The 20,334-nt window shown below is 37.5% G+C and overlaps 2 protein-coding genes across 2 annotated transcripts in view; one reads left to right on the top strand and one right to left on the bottom strand.

Moving 5' to 3' along the window:
• Window positions 1–623: 623 nt before the first annotated feature.
• On the bottom strand, window positions 624–4,919 carry LOC126829337 (uncharacterized). The gene is made up of 4 exons (XM_050559138.2): window positions 4,818–4,919; window positions 2,827–3,550; window positions 2,000–2,103; window positions 624–1,363 (listed from the first exon to the last, which is right to left on the bottom strand). Exons 1-4 carry the CDS (start codon window positions 4,887–4,889, stop codon window positions 1,334–1,336), a joined length of 930 nt encoding a protein of 309 aa, XP_050415095.1. The 5' UTR covers window positions 4,890–4,919; the 3' UTR covers window positions 624–1,333.
• An 11,249-nt stretch (window positions 4,920–16,168) lies between these two features.
• The window catches only part of LOC126830012 (PDF receptor), a 33,054-nt gene continuing 28,888 nt past the window's right edge, over window positions 16,169–20,334 (top strand). The window contains exon 1 of the mRNA XM_050560216.1: window positions 16,169–16,353. The gene's annotated coding sequence lies outside the window, so the exon portion shown is untranslated. The remainder of the gene's footprint in view (window positions 16,354–20,334) is intronic.

The raw sequence follows: 20,334 nt of genomic DNA, 5'->3' as shown, positions 1-20,334 counted from the left end.
CTCCCTTGTCAGTGATGCAGGACGGAGGGGCTGACAAGGAAAGCTGTCTAGTCGTTCGGACGAAAAACGGAGGTCCGGTGTACACATTGGCGTGCATGTAAAAGATCCCTTGGCAGTTGGAATTCGATATAAGAGTAGGCCGTAGTGCCGCTGCCCGGGCAAAATTTCCCTCATAGCACACTGTATGGCGTATGCCCGTCTTCATTAGCCCAGGTTAGGAGCAGAACAGTAGGACGTTAAACCCCATTTCATTTCATTTCATTTCTTTTATAAATCAAATGTTAAATAATCCATTTAGGTCCATTTTAGCATAGATTAACATAGATTAACATAGATTAACCTTTGAAAAGCATAAATATTGTCCAAAAAATATAAATTAACATCAGCAGGTTTAAGTAATTCCCAATCAGTAATTTTTAAATCTGAATTAAATATTTTGTTAATAGAAATATGTTTGGTCTCAGATTTGAACTTGACAAAACTGAATGGTCAATTCTTATTTTTACGATTCCTTAATTATAAAATGCATCATATATTTCATTTATTTGTATATACCATTAATAAGTCATTATGTATATAAATTGTTGTATGTAAAGATATTACATAAAGATAATAAAACATAAAAATCTATAAATAATTTTACTCTTTGTTTTATTTACATATTAAATATTAGTAGTATATATCATCTACATATTCATATCTTCTTTAAAAATGGGGGTTGGATGGCTGAATGGTTAGCGTGCGCGCGCTGTATCATAAAGTCTGTCATTGAGTCGACTGGCGTAGTTTTGAATCCCCGGTTGTACGTGACTAGGAGTAGGGTTGCCTGTCCAACCTCATGGGTTTTCTCTGGGTCCTCCGATTTCCTCTTACTGCTAAAGACCCCTATGCACAAGCGAATTATTGAAATAAAATGAAACCATATGTTAGTCCCAAAATGACCTAGTTTGTGTCAAGTGGACGTTAAACCCCATTTCTCTCTCTCTCTTCTTTAAAATATCACAAGACAGCCTGATACCACTTCTTATTTTATGGGGTTTAACATTGACTTGACACAAATTAGTTCATTTCAGGACTTATACAGGCAGTGCCATTTTATTTCAATAATTCACTTGCACATAGGGGTCTTTAGCGTTAGGAGGAACTTATACAGACAGTGCCATTTTATTTCAATAATTCACTTGCACATAGGTGTCTTTAGCGTTAGGAGGAAACCGGCGAAAACAACAAGTTGGGCAGGCAACCCCCTACCCCATGGGAGAAAATCTATTGACATCTTGGTGACAGGTGACAGAAAGATTACCCAGAATATTACATCTAGTCAAATCAGTCTTCAAGTCATCTCATCTTTCAACTTTAAATACTGAAACGATAAACAAAACACACATTAGTATATTACATACTGACTAATGAAAGTAGGTAAATCATATAAACCAGTCCTTTAATAGTTGATAATAAAAAAAGGTAAGATGTTCTATTATAACCTTCCTTGAATAAACCAGATCTAACAAAAATGAACTAGTACATTTTACAGGTCCTTTAATAAATATAATGAAATGAAATGGAGTTTTATTGTTTTTCTCAGACTGGCTAATGAAGACCGGCATACTCTTATTACAAAATCCATCTGTCAAGGGGTCTTCTATCTACATACGAACAACTAGACGCTGTTCTTGTCAGGCCAGATGTACTGCACCATTGACAAGGGGGAAAACACACTGGGAACTTTCTCAGCTGACATCCAGATCGAACTCCGAGCCTCCTGATTAGTGATATACATGTAGCACCTTACTCAATGAGCCACCATGGCTCCGCCTTTTAATAAGATTTGAGTTATAATAAATGTAGTCCATCATTGATAAACAAGATTATACCCAACTGTGAATTACAACAATGCTAAATTAATACACATTTTTTTTACAATTTGTAAAATCACCTCTTAGCAATTGTTTACAATAAATATGATAATTCATTCTCTTTGAGATTTTAAAATACTTACATTTTTCCGACTTTGTATAGCTTGCTGAATCCATAATAATTCCATGGCAAGATTTTTCCGTAATTCAGCTAGATCTTTCTTGTCTGTTGTTAACTTCTTTACATCTAAAAATACATAGATTGATGGTCAACAATAAAACAAGAGAGACAAATGTCTCATCTAATAATTGTATCTCTATTACCTCAATAGCCAAATCACCCCCAAAAAAACCAGGACTAATATAAATTGTTTCAGTGGTATTTAGTAATTGAATTGGAATTACACCGGACACATTTCTATGAAATACAATGACTGCTTATTATTGATGCTAGATTCCCACCGTCATGCAATGCGTTGCTATAGGGTTGTCCCTATTTAGTCCACGATACGGTACTTTTAGTTATGTTCAGATACGATCAACACAAATGCTACGAAAGACCTCAATATATGATACGACCTGAAAGGATCCCCACGATTACTCCACAATTTCAATCGCGGCACGAATCGTGATAGTGGGAACGAAGCAGGAGTGATGTTTCGATATTGCTTTATGAAGTTGAAACGTCACTAATAAAAAAAACAGTGAATGTACCTGACATTTTGAACTTTGTGCCACACTTGTATTATAAATATGATATTAAAACACTGATACAAGAAAAATAAGAGGGCGGCTCATGACTGACAAATGTGTCAATATGTGCTGGACAATGTGACAGGTGCCTTATTACCAGGTTTGCCTAGAATAGAAATGACCAAGGTAACCTGTTACCTGGTGACCATAGTGGAGAAATATCTAGGCAACAAAAGCCTACTACTACATGTACATATATTCAGAATTATATTTTCACCTGTGTGACTTTGAAAAGAAGAATTATCTGGATCCCAAACCGATGTGTCATCATTAACAGAATTATCTAATCCACCTCTTCTCACAGACTGTTCTTGTGTTGATAAATCAACATCACGTCCCTCCACGGTTTTTAAATCTGTCAACTCAACCTGCTTATCTGGAGAATCTTTCTGTGGAATTACATCAACATCATGGTAACCTGAATAAGTACCGGTACCATTATCTATTTGTTCAAAATGTCTGTTTGGGTCGAAATGAGTGTTTCTATTATTCACAGAGCTTTCTGGTAAGAACTTTCGATCCTCTGAGGTACTAATCTTTGCTTTATTTAAATTTTGTTCACTTCCACGGTTATTTGTCTGATTTTCAAAATGTTTTTCAGATCCTGTTCTTTCCGAAGAGTCCATATTTTGTTGATGTACATGTAAAAAAGGGCTACCACACGTATCAAAATCTGTTTGGATTTCAACAGATAATTTTTCTGTATTTTCAGAGCAGGACACAATGTTTTTGTCAGAGCAGGACACAATGTTTTTAGACGAGGTTTCTTTGGAGGCATTTTTATTTTTTCTTTGTTTAGTATTTCTGATTCTTGGTGAACAGATATTATTGCTTGGCCATTCAATTTCCAATGGCTTCCTTTCAATGTTGTTGCACAGCTCTTCGAAGTCTTGTCGCAACTTCTTCATCCATTTTCTTGTGAGAACTCCTCTGATGTGGGCCTGAAAAAACAAAAACAAAATGAAACCAAGTACATGCATGAGTATATTGTCAACTCCATGTCAATTTAAAGGAGCTAAATCGCTAATATTTGGGACCTAGAAATGAACACAAGTGGGTCGCAACACATATAATACTGTAATATGAATGTATATAAACTGATTTACATTCAATGGTTTCCGTTTTTACTCTAATTTCAAATCAGTTATGTTCCGTGAAATAAGCCAGCAGTCTCAATCGTATGCAAATTCCTAGCGTCTGGTTATTCCAGTCTACATACGCCGTTTGGTGCAATATGTCTAGCCTCGTTCCTCAAGTCTCTTGCTAGAACTGGGGCTGAAACGCATTATGGTACACGATTCGTGTACCAATGGTAAAATATTTATTTTGTCTTAAATATTGGATATCAGAAGCCCATCTTTTTCCGGTAAGATCACAGCATCAATGTTGTTTTAAATTGACAAATAATTCGTGTTTTCAATACAGTTGAAGATTTTGGATGATATTGAGTTAGAGACTTAGCTACTTTAACACTGGTACTGGTGTCACAGTTTGACTTGGTAACGGTACTCTAAATGGATGGATTCCCTTTCTTTCTTTTTTCAGGGGCTAGTGACTGATTAGTAGAACAATAGCCTTTTGACTAAAATCATAAATGTAATCAATTTGAATCTCAGTCTAGGCTGAGAAGAATTTTGGGGATTTCTAAGCCCAGTTCTTTGTTGTCAGGGGTGAACCTGCAGGTCCGACAGGCTATAGTATAGACAACACTGCCAATGAAAGCTTTGACTTCATTTAATCTGATGCATTTATTTGTACAGCAAGAGGGATATCTTTCTCTTTATAAAATGATGTCATTAATGAACGGCAACAATGATTTTCCTCTATCTAGACTCAGTCTAGTCATAGATAATATTATCTATGGTCTAGTAAAATAGTTCAACTTCAAGTCAAAATAAAAGATGAAAAGAAGTCAATAGTAAGCAGCAGAAGAAACAAATCCAATATATCTGACTGACTCATGATCGGTGTTTTGTAGCTTTAGATTATAGCATATAAAAACAGATTGATTGAATGATATTATTTTTTCAAAGATCCAACGTTCGAAACGTCAGCAAACATGTTGTCACTTGTTTTCAAGTTTTCTTTCGAATTCAACACACTTTTTCAATGCCTATGTCCGAGTTTCAAACGCGATGGATTGGCAATATAATAAGAAGAAAACGTCCTCGTTAATTCTTTCACATACGTCATACAGAAAACAAGTACCTGTAAGCGTATGACTTGATTTTCATCGACATCATCTATATCTAACCAAGATTCATTCATTTTATCCGCCATGTTGCCATAATTCCTAAATGGTTGTATTTGATTGGTCGTTTTTGGTTACTCTTAAGTTTATGCTCCATAAATTAACGAAACGAAATTATAAAAACACGACCCATAAAATAATATGCAATATTTGTGTCAAATCATTTTGAGGAGACCTGTTAAAATCTGGGTCAATAATCTGGCTAGTCTTGACTATCATTGGGCTTCCATTTAATGTTATTATCCCCATTTTGGACTGATCAGATGTTTCTGAATGAATGAAATGGGGGTTGAACGCCCTACATTTTTGCACCGACCGGGTCAATGAAGAGTGATATACGCCCGTAGAGTGCATTGTCGGGCAGGGGGGGGATTTTTCCGGACAGAAAATGAAGTCTAACTGTCAAGGGTTCTTTTAAATGCGTACATGGTACCTCAGATTTTCGTCCCATCCGAATGACGCTGTTCATATCGGGATCACCGTCCTACACTAGAAATGGTTCCACTACTGATGTCTTCCGCCTTACTCCAGCCACAGTAGTGGCTCGTCCTACGGAGTTCCTTTGCGCAAGTTTTTTAGTCAAAGGACTACAAAAAGTTTACTGGTCTATAGCCCCCTTAATTTACACATAAACTGACCCAAGACAGTACTGCACATAGCTGCTTAACATATAATAAACCAATTCCCATTGAAATAAAGGTGAAGTCTTACCGCATAATTATATGATTTGATGAAACCCAACTGTTACGCGAAATTTGGCGAGATTTCATCTGGCTGGTGTCATGGCGGTTTACATTAAAAGAAATGTCGCTTTGAAAATGTAGAACGCATAATTACCACAAAGAAAAACTGTTCAATAACTATTTTAGTGGTCCAGTCTTCACTATTTTTGATAGAATTACCTATGTCAATACAAACTGTTATGACATGTGTTGACAATTGTGCGTTTGAAACTATTTGTACTTGCGTAAGGAGTCTTAGACTGTATCAATTGTAGCGTTAAACACAGTTTAACGGTACGACATTTGTAGTTAAGTCCTACACCACTGCCAAGGGGAAAACACACAGGAAAATATCGGGTAACTCCTGGTTAGTGAATCAATAATGTCTTACCCGCTGAGCCATGGTTTGTGTCGATTTGTTAATATCGTATCAAGTGTTGAGTTCTAGTTACTCGCACATGGTGAAAACACTAGCCCCCTGAATGCACACCGAACCCCAGGCCATCGACAAGTGAAATTTACAATCGAACACCGAACCGTCTGGTTAGTGAACCAGCGCCTTACCGCATGCACCGAGTCACTGTCAAATGAGTTTATGGTTTGTCAATATCGTGTTAAATTTTGGGTTCTAGCCATACTTGCACAAGACGAAAACACGAGACCCTGTATGCACATTTGTATCGCTAGTTAAATATCTCAAAGAGTCTCACAAAGCAAATAAAAAATCCATTCCTAGCTGCCTTGTCATAAAACCATTACAGCTCATTCCAAAATATCTTGGATTTTTTCTTATTTTGACACTGCATAAATTCTACCATAAAAGTACATGCTCCTTTCAGTGTTGTCCTTGGGCTCTAGCCTTTGTACGGGAACAATGTACAAGATTCGATACATTACCATCTTCTTTCCCAAATCCTGGATTCCTGTTTCTTCAATTGAAAGACCATAACGCTTAAAACACTAAGTCGACATGTTCACCGGACATATAAGTTAGCACGCGCGCGCTGTATCCTACGGTCTGTCATTGAGTCGACTGGCGGGGTTCGATTCCCCGGTTGTACCTGACAAGGAGTAGGGTCGCCTGTCAAACCCCGTGGGTTTTTCCCCGAGTCCTTCGGTTTCCTCCCACTGCTAAATTAAACCATGTGTTAGTCCCGAAATGACATAGTTTGTGTCGAGTGCACGTTAAACTCCATTTCTCACCGGACATATAAAGCGGAATTAGCCAAACGATAAACCCGTGACCAATAAATTGCGTAGTGACGGACTGGCCAGGTTGTCAGCTTGTGGGCACCTGAGGAAGTGGCCCCCCTTTGACATTAAACAATATATTTAAAATATAAATTATCAAAAAATATAATAAATATTAGAAAAAAAAATATTAGCATGAAAATATTATAAAAGTTCTATTATATCTTCAATTCTAGTATGGGGTTATGATAATTACTATTGTCCACTTACATATTTTTTGAAAATTTAATTTATTCATTTTAAAAATTTATTGATAGAATTGTATTAGTGGGTGGGCCCCTTTGTCTCCTGGCAACCAATATTTTCAGACCCAGTTCGCCATTGTAAATGCGTATAACCTTTGGGAATTTTCAATAGACGGTCGATATCTATCTCATTTCATGCAGACTCTAAAGTAGTAACGGTCATTTCATTGAACTAATTCACATTAGGGAATATTTAGTGATTTGCTCTAGAGAGGTCCTCACAAAACGATCATCCAATCCTCAATCTTTATTGGGAAATAGGGGGTTAGATGTTCTATTTGTTACATATCAAACCAGCATGCAAGTAAAAGAACCCTTGACGGTTGGAATTCGATCGAGTAGAGTGCGTATAGCATAGTGCTACTGTCCGGCGAAAATGTCTGTCTTCATTAGCCCAGTTGGTGCAGCAAAGTGACGTTACCCCCCCCCCCTCTCTCTCTCTTTCTCTCTCTCTCAGGTCTGCCATTGAGTCAACTGGCGTCGTTTCGATTCCCCGGTTGTATGTGACAAGGGGTTGGGTCGCCTGTCCAACCTCCTGGGCTTTTTCCGGGTCCTCCGGGTACCTTCCACTGCTAAAGACCCTTGCACGCAAACCAATTATTGAAATAAAATATAACCATATTATTATGTTAGTCCCGAAATGACCTAGTCTCTCTCTCTCTCTCGCTCTCTTTGGTCTTGGACACAGTTGTCAGTATAAATTATAGGTCATCAGGTGTTCCAGTAACACTACGCATCTGAAATTATATACACGTATTGAAAATTCTACTTCAAATCTTTTGTTCTGTCTGGAGAATTCGTCGGATTTAAAAACCCAGACGAGAACATGACATTAAATATCGACTGTATTAAAGGGCGGTTCTTCAGATCACAATATGGTCTTATTATTATTCTGAAGTTAATTGGGCAAATCTAGTTCCACTGGGATCCAAAGTAAATTTGATACGGAGTGAAGCTCGCTTCAAAAGAACCATTGAGCGCCCTCCTAGAAAACTTTGCGTAATTCGATACGTGTAATTTCACGGCGTTAATTTGAGGGAACATTTATAATAAATGTTTGAAAATGAATTTCGATCCGGTTAATTTGTTATTGCAAGCTTTGTTTGAAGTGGTTTTAGACGACTAAAAGTGGTTAATAGTTTTAATTGGGTTAGAATTAAGAGTTTTGTAAATGAAGAAGCAGTCGAATCGCCTTGGAATGACAATATTTACACGTTATATAAACAAAAATATAGTGTTGTGGTTTCCACTGACAACGAAAGATGTAAACAAAAATAATTAGTCTTTTAGTGATGTTTACGTTTTCATCATCACACAATTACAAGTTCGTGTAACTGTCGAATTCTTTTATTATTTCGTTATTGGAGCCGCCCCGTATATATATTGGTGAATATAACGGGTTAGTTATGGAAGATACGGTACTAAGAAACCTGTACAACTATCTGACGCTCTGTGATATATTTTCACAGAAATACAAACTTTTAGTTTCTCAATAAGGTTGGGGGATAAGTCGGCAAATTACCTATCTAAGTTATAGTCGGGAATTGTGCCAGGAGCCCTATTTTGGCTCGCAACGCCGGTGCAAAATAAAATTCTTCAGATAAATTACGTAACTATGTTAATCAAAGCCATGACGGTTCAAAATTTTTGGCTACAACTTTCTGACAAACTATTCACATTAATTTGAGTGTATAATTTCCATATTTAAACACACTTTTATCGACGAGTACACTGTGAAATTTGGGACCGACTCTTGAACTGTCACGTACAACCGGGTATCCGAAACCACGCCAGTTGACTCAATGACAGGCCTTATGATACAACGCGCACGCGCTAACCATTCGGCCACCCATCCCCCTTTGGTCGTAAAAGAACCCCTTGCAATTGGAATACGATAAAGAACACAGCGCTTGATTTCTTTATAAAACCCAATCTGTCATGCTTCACGTACATGTTTCTTCTGTATTGACGCAGACAAATAAAACCTGTAAATAAATGAGATTGTATGATAGATAGCGATGACAAGTGTTGATTTCACTCATCTGAATACAGGAAATATACACCTTTATGACAGATAAATGAAATCGACTAAAAGAAACTTCCCATCGAAGCAAATGAAAACACGAATTTGAGACAGCTTAGAATTAATCGAAGCACGTGCTTGCTTTCTTACTAGCCATGTGATTAGTAACAGGAAAAAACTTTTTGATTGATCAGCAGGTGTGGTCAAGTAATCGAGACTATATAGTACTTATCTTAAATAAAGATCAACTAGTCTTTTACTGTTATCTATTAGCAGTGTATGGGTGTTCATGGTAATATGTCTACCACAGCTGTGTTTTCATGGACTGACAAATGTTAATATAAGTAGTTCTATATACGATACAAATATCACATGGTTTTATTAATAGGAATGGTTCGAGTCAACAAGTGCCCGCTTCTATAAGAGAAAGAGAGAGAGAGAGAGAGGGGGGAGGGGGCACGAACTGGGTTACTTCGGGAATAACATGGCACAGCCGACCATACCCATTTCCAGGTGCAAGCGGGGACCGACGCTTGACTCCATGACATATCTTATGATCTCATGCGCACATGTCAGATCACCCATCTAACGCCACCATAATAAAATATAGATGTTATAACAAGCATAAAATATAAATCTGAAAGGTGGAGGGGGGGCATAATTTATTAATTAACAGGGATTATAGGCATTGAACTCTTTCAATGAATGACCCTGACCCCCGGCTAATTATAGAAATAAATGAAATGAAATGGGGTTTACCGTCCTACTGTTCTGCTCCTATGCTGGGCTAATGAAAACGGGCATACGCCATACAGTGTGCTATGAGGGAAATTTTGCCCGGGCAGCGGCACTATCGCCTACTCTTATATCGAATTCCAACTGCCAAGGGATCTTTTACGTGCATTCCAATGTATACATGGGACCTTGTCAGGCCCTCCGACCTGCATCACTGACAAGGGGGAACCACGCCGGAAAATCTTGATGAACTTTCTCGGCCAATGCAGGGATCGAACACCCGACCTCCAGGCTAGCGAGCCAGTGTCTTACCCACTTAGCCACGTGATCCCCCATTATAGAAATAAAGTTAAAACTTAAAGGACACTATTGGTGCCAGTCATTATCACATATGTGATAGAGCTGGTTAAACACATTCCAAATATAATTTTAACACAGAGATCATTGGTACGATAGCTGAGTAATACAGTTTTCCAGAATCGGAAGTGACGAACGCCAAAGGAAAACACGAGTCATCTCTCTATATAACTGACTGATGTGACGAGTGATAACGGATATACGGGCGAATTTCTGCTCACTAATAATTCATTCGAAGACCAAAAGTTGTTGTATGAGATTGTGAGAGGATATCTGACAATTCATAAAAAGAATTGACTGCCACTAGATAATTGAACACGAAAGAAAAACAGAAAAAGTCCGTGCATTACCATGTTTTTATAAGATATAGAATGAATGTAAACAGGGGAATGTACGGACTATTTCTATTTTTCTCGTGTTCTCTTCTCTAATGACATTCAATTACTTTATTGAATTGTCAGGTATCCTCTTACAGTCCCATATATCAACTTTTGGTCTTCGAAGGAATTATTAGTGAGCAGAAATTCGGCCGTATATCCGTTATCACTCGTCACATCAGTCAGTTATATAGAGAGATGACTCGTGTTTTCCTTTGGCGTTCGTCACTTCCGACTCAGGAAACCTGTATTACTCAGCTATCGTAGCAATGATCTCGGTGTTAAAATTATATTTAGAATGTGTTTAACCAGCTCTATCAATTATGTGATAATGACTGACACCAATATTGTCCTTTAATGTCCGACATAACATACAATGTAAATCGGTTAAAGAGGGCAAGTATCAGTATCATCCACAGTCTTCGAAATTGCAAACAAGACTTATTGGTCAATTTGGATCAACATAGATGTTGTTATCTTACCGTAAAAAAATGGGCTTCTGATATCCAATATTTAAGACAAAATGAAAATTTTAAAATTGACACACGAATCAATCTGATTAAAACACAGAATGCGTTCGAGCGCCATTTGTAATGAAGCGACCCAATGAATGAGGCTAATTATATACCCCACGGGAGAATACTATCGGCGTAGACTGGAATAACCAGACGCCAAAGACTGCCATTCAATTTGGATTCATCAGGTATCTCGCCGAACATAACTGATTAGAAATTACAACAAAAACAGAATCGATTGAATGTAAATCAGTTTATATATACATTCATATTAGATTATTATATGCGTTGCGACCCCTTTCTGTCCATTTCTAGATGCCAAAGAATCGCGATTTAGCTCCTTAATATCTCAACAACAAAAAATAAATAATTGGGCACATAATATACTGGATTGGCACTCGTTTCCATGTTAAAATAGTTCTATGTAATTAATCACCATTGCCCTCCCACAGCTATCACTTGTTGATAAAAGGGTGATTCTAATGAAATTAAAGTGATATATTACAGTAAGAGTTCTGGTCATTATCAGATGGGAGTATTAATTTATTCTACCAATTATCATACATCACGTGACCTCTCTATTCACCCATACAAGCAGATTTATAGCTACATGTAATTTATTTGAAACGGTAAAGCTGGATTTCTTGAACGATTAGGCCTCAGTTTTTTTCACCCCACAGCCTTAGGGTAGGCCTGCGTTTTGATCACAGTGGTTTTAACCTAACGTTAACATTCAGAATGGGTGCTAACGTTGTGGGGGCGCCACGGTGGCTCAGTGAGAGAGATGTTGTCTCGCTAACCTGGGGGTCTCGTGTTCGATCCCTATGTTGGCCGAGAAAGTTCATCGGCGTGTTTCCCCTTTGTCAGTGATGACGGATGGAGGAAATGGCAAGGGACAACGTATAGTCGTTCGGATGGTACGAAAAGCCGAGGTCCCGTGTACACATTTACGTGCACGTAAAAGACCCGTTGACAGTTGTAATTCTATTAAGAGTAGGACATACCGCTACTGCCCGGGCAAAATTTCCCTCATAGCACACTGTATGGCGGATGCATGCCCGTCTTTATTAGCCCAGTAGGAGCAGAACAGTAGGACATTAAACCCCATTCCATTTCCTTACAAGTTGTTGATCATCGTTTGAGGTTATTTTTAATACCTTGCGAACTACAATATTGTGAAAGTTGAATCTCTAAAAGACTAATCTGTCCAGAAATGATTCTATTTCATTCAGTATTTACACAGATATGATGAATTTCACAGCATTCGGTATTCACCGCATTAGGTCACCACCTTCCACAGCGCCGTTGAGTCTTATTACAGAGAATAAGAATACCAAGGCATGTTTCCTAGAAAGATCTGATTCCAGTCAACCGGTGAAACAGAAACACAGAGCTGTACATAGTATTTTTCTGGTAAGAGTGGATGGAATATTAATCTGCTTTCTCCGCCTTCGTTAGCCCAGTCCGTACAGAAAAGTAAGATATTATCCCGCCACCCCCTTCATTTCACCCACCATTTCTAAATAGTTTTCCCAAACATACACACTGTAGTTGTATTAAAGAAGATTTTAAAAACAGGTATGTTAGTTCTGCGATTTGTGGGAATAGGACGTCTATCGACGTAAAGATACGAACAGGGGCCTGTTTCACGAAATTTTTAACCAAGATAAAATCCAATTTTAGTAATTTGATTGGATAATATTAGATTGATTTTAGTGCTTAGCCAATCATAACTGAAGTATCTACTAAAATTTGAATTTTATCTTTAGTTAAGATTTTGAGAAACAGGGGCCAGATCCGGAATTAGCCAGAGCTTTTGGGTCTTTAGGGCTTTAGGACTTTAGTTTCGAATAAAGGATTGGTTCGGTCGGTCGTTAAGATTGCTTTTAGGGGTTTTCGTTTCGAGTAAAGAGATGTTTGACTACGTTTAGATTGAGAGATGCTGAACTACGTTTAGATTGATTTTAAGGGTTTCGTTTCTAGTAAAAGAGATATTTGACTACGTTTAGATTGGTTTTAGGGGTTTTCGTTTCGAGTAAAGTGATGTTTAACTACGTTTAGATTGATATTAGGGGTTTTAGTCTCCAGTAAGAAGATGTTGGACTACGTTTAGAATCATTTAGGGCTTTAGTTTCGAATAAAGGAATTGTTCGGTTCGTCGTTTAGATTGATTTTATGCGGTTTTGTTTCAAGAAAGTGATGTTTGACTACGTTTAGATTGGTTTTAGGGCTTCCAGTTTCCAGTAAGATTTTTAGAAGATGTTTGACTACGTTTAGAATCATTTTACGGCTATAGTTTCGGATAAAGAGATGTTTCAACACGGTTTGACTGGTTTTGAAGTTAGGACAATCTGACTTGTCGGGTTGTACTTGTTAACTGTTAGTGACAAGGCTAGATGATAAGATTGACATGTAGGTATGTTATATCAGTAAATATTTCTGATATATCTCTATATTTATCATCGTATTTTATACCAATAGATATAGCAGTATATAGACCAGTAACAGTTGTTACAAACATTTGATAAAAATGATACAAACATATTCCTCTCTCTCTCTCTTCAAACATTTATCATTGCATCTTACAGTTTCACTCATAGATTTATATGGCGCCGAACAAGATGACTTTCTAATATTCTGAGCTATTCGGTACTTTTTTCATGTATATTATATATGATTAATGATGTTTTAGGGGAAAAATACAAAAGTGTTTGTTTATAGCTTCTCTTAGGGAATGAAAAAAATAGCACACAAAATATATTATATAACAATTCATGATGATTTTTTATCCCATGGTCGGTTTTTATTTATTTATTTTGTTGGGGTTTTTTTTGGGGGGGGGGGGGGGATTTCTTTTTTTTTTGGGGGGGGGGGGGTATGGGAGCTCAGGGGGTATGGGGCTATTTCACTATATAGTATTTATTTTGTTGGGTTTTTTTTGGGAGGGGGGGATTTTTTTTTTTTTGGGGGGGGGGGGGGGTATGGGAGCTCAGGGGGTATATGGGGCTATTTCACTATATAGTAGGTTCCATGTTCGATCCCGTTGTTGGTCGTAAATTTCCATTGTATTTTCCAGTCTGATTGTCTCTCGTCGGTGATACAGGATAAAGAACCTGGCAAGGAAAATCGCCTAGTCTTTTGGATGGGGCAATAAACCCATTACCCGTGTTTAACGATCTCCTGGTAGTTGTAAATCGAAATAAGAGCAGGGAACATTTTCCTGATAGCATATTGCATGACATTTGTCTGTCTTTATTGGCCTGATATGTGTAAGACGTTAAATTCAATTTCATTGGGGTGGGATGGGGCTGGTTTAACGCGTTCGCTTTAGATCATAAGGGCTGTCATTGAGTCAAGTGGTGTAGTTTCGATTCTCCGCATATATACATAACAATTGAGTGGGGTCGCATTTCCAGTCTCGTGGGTTTTCTTGGGACCACCCACTGCTATAAAGACCCCTACGCACAATATGTTAGTCACGAAATGACCTAGTTTGTGTCGAGTGGACAAGTAGTGTGGTTTCGATTCCCCGCGTATACGTGACATGTTTTCTCCAGTTCCATCCACTGCTAATATGTAAATCCCGAAATGACCTAGTTTGTGCCGAGTGGACGTTCAACCCCAGTCTCCCTCGCTCCCATTGTATTTCATTTTAATAGAACTACTTTTTCTTGTGTATTTGCCTTTTAAAGCCATCAACTGTCTAAATACATATGTTAGTGTTTTCTGTCGTATAATTTATCAACATTTGCCGTCATGTATTGTCTATTTCTCGTATCCCTAGCAACAACAAGTTGAAATATATATGATAAATTATACACACAGAGTGTCAATATATTAACACGGCTTATCACAGTGTATGATATATATAGCAGAAAGGGAGATAACTCAAGCGTACTATATCCCCTTAATGACCCCTGACATACTGACCATTAATAGTTATTATAAGATAATTAACATGCAGTGGAAACTCATCAGAAACAAATAAAATGGTATTTTCGGGCTTTTATTTGCAGAGAAGTACATTTGATATCTTTCATTTTGTCTTTGATGAGAAAGATAGGTTCCATTTTAGCAGATCTCCAGCCATTCAAGTTGTTTAAATGGACTAAACCTAGTAGCGGGAATGGTGTCGTTCACCGCTGGCACTACTTTATTTATTTATTTATTTGTTGTTTTTGGGTTGGTTTTTTTTTTTTTTTTTCGGGCTTTGTTTTTTTTTTGTTTTGTTTTTTGTTGGGTTTTTTTTGGGGTTTTTTGTTGGGGTTTTTTTTTTGGGGGGGGGGGAGCACTTTTGGTCTACTGCATTCAAAGAAAAAAAAATAGTGGTGGATGGGGACTTAAGGATCGCTTTATCTGACGCCAAATTTTGAGCGAAGACAGATTGGTATCCAGCAAAGCTAATCAACACATAAAATCCAACGAACTGGACAGATCAAAGTGGTCAAGCCAGACAACATCAGATGTAATCTACGTCAGAAACTCAATCAATAGAAATAACATAGAAGATTAATTTAGTTTTTCTCTTCCTAAAGCGGACCTTTGACCCAAACGAGTCTATGTTCGGAGCATTTTGAAAATGTACCATTATATAGATGGAAGAGAGAGAGAGAGAGAGAAATGGGGTTTAACGTCCACTCGACACAAGCTAGGTCATTTAGGGACTAACGTATGGTTTAATTTTATTTCAATAATACGCTTGCGCGTAGGGATCTTTAGCAGTGGGTGGAAACCGGAGGACCCGGAGAAAACCCACGAAGTTGGAACAGATGAAAGAAGAACATAATAACAGGTGTAAATTTTTTGAAATTGCTCCTTCAAATATCAAATATTGATAGGGGGTGAAAAAACATAAAACACATTATAAGGACTTGGGCATGTAAGAGGCTGATATCTTTAAGCCTATAACAAAGTTATTAACTGGCTTCAGTCTTACTGATATCTAATAATTTCTCTCTCCCCAGTAGAAACCTGTGATAAGTGGTATATACCACCATATCTACATCTACTTCCAAACTTCACTCAAAAACATGTTTCAAGTACCACATCGATGTTCTACAGGTTTCCATTCTGCACGCGCTACTCATAGCAGACGACCGTATCGCAAGTTTTGCCGCCAATATCTGACACGAGATAAAAGTTCTTTAATTCATGAACGGCTACAGTACGGTGTTTATTTACCCGAGAACTATTTCACTTTAAATGTTGCCATCAGATAGGGCAGCCAGTTAATAGTCGAAGAAATCAGGAAATACATCGCAGTTTTCCGTGAGTATTGGTGTTTTTATTTGAATTAATTCATATATAATTTTGTGAATTTAAATGGCATCTTTTTCTTTATGAATTAATAGCACGAATATGTAAAGAAAAGTTCATTGTTATTTTGTGAATTTTAGAGATAAATTCTATAATCATCGAGGGCCTTATCCATGAAAACTTAAACTCGCATATTTTAAGAATGCATCCGTTTCATTGGCCAAAACATAAAATCTGTAGGCTACTTTTATTTTCGCGCTCAGCCAATGAATACTCAGTTTTCTCTAAATATTGTAATTTTAGTTTTCATGAATAAATATTTATGTGAAGATTTTAATTATTCCAAGTGTTGACACTTGGGCGCTGTTGGTTGATCTGACTACTTTTTTCATTCATCTTTTCATTTCTCTTTTTCTTCTCTTTTATCCTAGTTAGGGATATGGTTAGCCTAGCTTGAGCGGGAGGGGGCCGCAGGGTTAGGGTTAGTATTAGGGTAAGGGCCGCCTAAAAAAAAGGAGTCAGATCAGCCAACAATGCCGACACATATTCTGTAACTGTGTCATGTGTAATATCTGCAGAACAGAAAACAGCAAATCTTATTTTTAAATGATCACGTGTGCAAAGAGGGGATTAAACTGCCAATGATTGTTTAACGTACACGTGTGTACCCGGGTGCGCATTGGTTTTTCGTCCCATCCAAACAACTAAACATATTTCCTTGTCAGCGGCGCAAGCGCTAACCCTGACTGGAAAACACTCGAGGTTCTCGACCCTACGCCGAAGTTCTAACCCGGGAAATTCTAGTCGGCCCGTGTCCACAGCCTTTGGCTTGTGTTCGACTGAGGAGAAACAATCTATCACAATACTCCCACAGTCTTGGCAAAATGGTTTACACATTAATTACCAACCTTGGAACTTTCCCCAACCATACGTGTTTATTTCAGCAAATCGAAGGATTGTCAATAACACCTTATACCACTTCTCGTTTTGGGAGTTCACATAGCTAGCATCACATATCTAGCATCTCATAACTAGCATCACATAGCTAGCATTAATACTTTTATATCGACTGCGGTGAATACCGAATGCTGTGAAATTCACCATACCTTTGTAAATACTGAATGAAATTGAATCTTTTCTGGACAGATAATTATTTTAGTGATTCAACTTTCACAATATTGTAGTTCGCAAGGTATTAAAAATACCTCAAACGATGATCAACAGCTTGTAAGGAAATGAAAATGAAATGGGGTTTAACGTCCTACTGGAACTGGGCTAATGAAGACGGGTATACGTCACGGCCTACTCTTGTATCGAATTCCAGCTGTCAAAAGATCTTTTACCAACACGCCAATTTGCACCACCGACAAGGGAGAGTCACGCCGGACAATCCCAGTGAACTTTCTCGGCCAACGCAGGGATCGAACACGGAATCTCCAGGTTAGCGAGTCAACGTCTTACACTGGGCCACCGTGGCTCCCTGGACGGCTTGTGAATACCAGGATAAATTTGAAACTAACATAATTATAATGGTTGGTTACCTAAACATTATCATATTCTGATACATGTGAAATATTATATTGAACACTTTTATCAGGGCGTCAGTTCTGAGTTGAGACGAGTGCTTCATTGTGTGACATACCTTTTTTCTTTACGTCCGCTTCCACGGAAGGGATATCGCAGAAAAGGGTGTTCCATTAAAATACGTAACTGACTTGGCTTTATAGGATTAGAGAAATAGGAATTCAGACCTCTTAATAAAGAACTGGAATGTAGGGGATTTTTTTTTGTCCATGGCTAAGATAACCGACCTATATGTATATGAAGATAAGAAGACGATTTTTTGCCGAACAAATATTTTGCATATTTTAAGAAGTAGTGAGAATTCCTATTCGAGAATTATAGCTACACAGATTAATATCAGCCCTTATCTACTCGGTGGCATTAGACCATGGAGCATATATTTAATGTAATAGATATACAGAATGTACGGGTCTGTTGATAAAATACAGACACCCAGACTTGATATAAATTATACTTGATCATTATCTCTTCATTTACTGACTAAATTAATTAAAGATGATAAACTAATCAGCTAATTAACACCCACTAAATATAGACGTAACAAGCATCCTTGTCAACGCAGTAATGTATATTAAAGGCGCGTTATGTAAGATTCAGATAACGGGAGAGAGAGAGAGAGAGAGAGAGAGAATATTGTATATTGAAGGTGCATTATGTAAGATTCAGATAACGAGCTGACCGTTCTTGCTATAATAGTTGAAAATTAGATAATAAAAAATAAATATATTTGGGGTGGCTTAAAGAAGGGAGTTAACAGTTTTAAAAACTAATTCTATAGGCAATATAAAATGTATTGAGTAAACTGCTGCCGAGCGGAGCAAGTAAACACATTTTATTGAGAAAAAGTATTTAGATTCAGACAACATCCCAATATCCCGATGAGTGACTATCCTAGAAGTGGTAGCGTATTATGAAATACTCACAGCGTCCAATAAGGCCTCCGACTAGTAATTTTCTCCACATTGACTTCAGGAGCCACGGTGGCTAAGCGAGTAAGACGCTGGGTCGCTAGCCTGGAGGTCGCGTGTTCGATACCGGTGTTGGCCGTGAACGTTCATCGGGATTTTCCGGTGCGTTTTCCCCTTGTCAGTGGTGCAGGATGGACGGCCTGACAAGAACAGTTGTCTGGTCGTTCGGATGAGACGAAAAACCGATATCCTGTGTACACATTGGTGTTCACGTAAATATCCCTTGGTAGTTGGAATTCGATATAAGGGTACACTGTAACAAAAATTTCCGTGAAAAAACGTAAAAAATTCCGGAAACAAAAATTACCAGGAAAATTTTATCCGTATTTGTTTTTCCTGTAATTTACAGAAATTCCTTCAATTAACATAAATTCCATTTTCAAATACAGAAAAAAAAAATCCTGGTAAATTTTGTTTCCTGACCATGAAGGTGATAAAAATTTCATTGAATTAACCATTGACTTTATACGCGTGCGTGAAATAGCTTTATTTAACGTCCGCTTCCACCGAAGTGATATCGCAAATAATTTTTAAACGTAACCTCTTTTCGATATTATAAGAATCGAGAGCAAGGTATCACAAACCGCTACCCGTCAGTGGTTGGAGGCTTTCAGATGTAAGTTTGCGGTATTATCAATTCGCAGGTATGCAGACTCTGCCATAGAGACCAACCGACGTACACTGGCCAACCGGTTGTACTATCCGGACTTTAGCGTGCTTGATTACCAGATATTACAACCTTAACACCCGCGGCATTAAAACATACTTTTACATATTTATGAAAATACTTACAATCTGATTACCGTATGATGAATAACAATACACTTTATAGATCTTATAAATAATGGAAATTAGATATACATGTCAATTAATATACCAAACGTTACAAAATATGATTCTTCATATTATGGTTAATAAATTGAAATGAATACTATAACATGATGATTATTAGGAATGATTATATATGTATACGATTACTTATCGTTGCACCGTTTATCCCGTAAAACAACAGAATTAAGTCCATTACAGAACGGAATAAAACATTTTATCCCTAAATTTCACGGAACTTCCTTGTCATTCCACCGTTTATTCCGTAAAATAACAGAATTAAGTCCGTTATAGAAGGGAATAAAACATTTTATCCCTAAATTTCACGGAAATTTCCTGTTTAATACTGAATATTCCACAGAAATACATAAAACACGTAATTTGAAGAAATAATTCAGACAATTAACACAATTTCTCCAAAAAATCCATCGATTAACAGAAAAAAGGTGTTAAATTACGGAATTCGGCCACATAAAAAATGGATATTTTTTACAGTGTAGGCCGTAGGGCAAAATGACTCTCATAGCGCACACTGTATGGCGTATGTCGGTCTTCATTAACCCAGTCGGAGCAGAACAGTAGGACGTTAAACCCCCATTTCATTTCAGTTTCT

This window comes from Patella vulgata, chromosome 8 (assembly GCF_932274485.2).
Source record: "Patella vulgata chromosome 8, xgPatVulg1.2, whole genome shotgun sequence".
In the NCBI taxonomy this organism is placed as follows: Eukaryota; Metazoa; Mollusca; class Gastropoda; family Patellidae; genus Patella; species Patella vulgata.
This window is presented reverse-complemented; position numbering and strand designations above follow the sequence as displayed.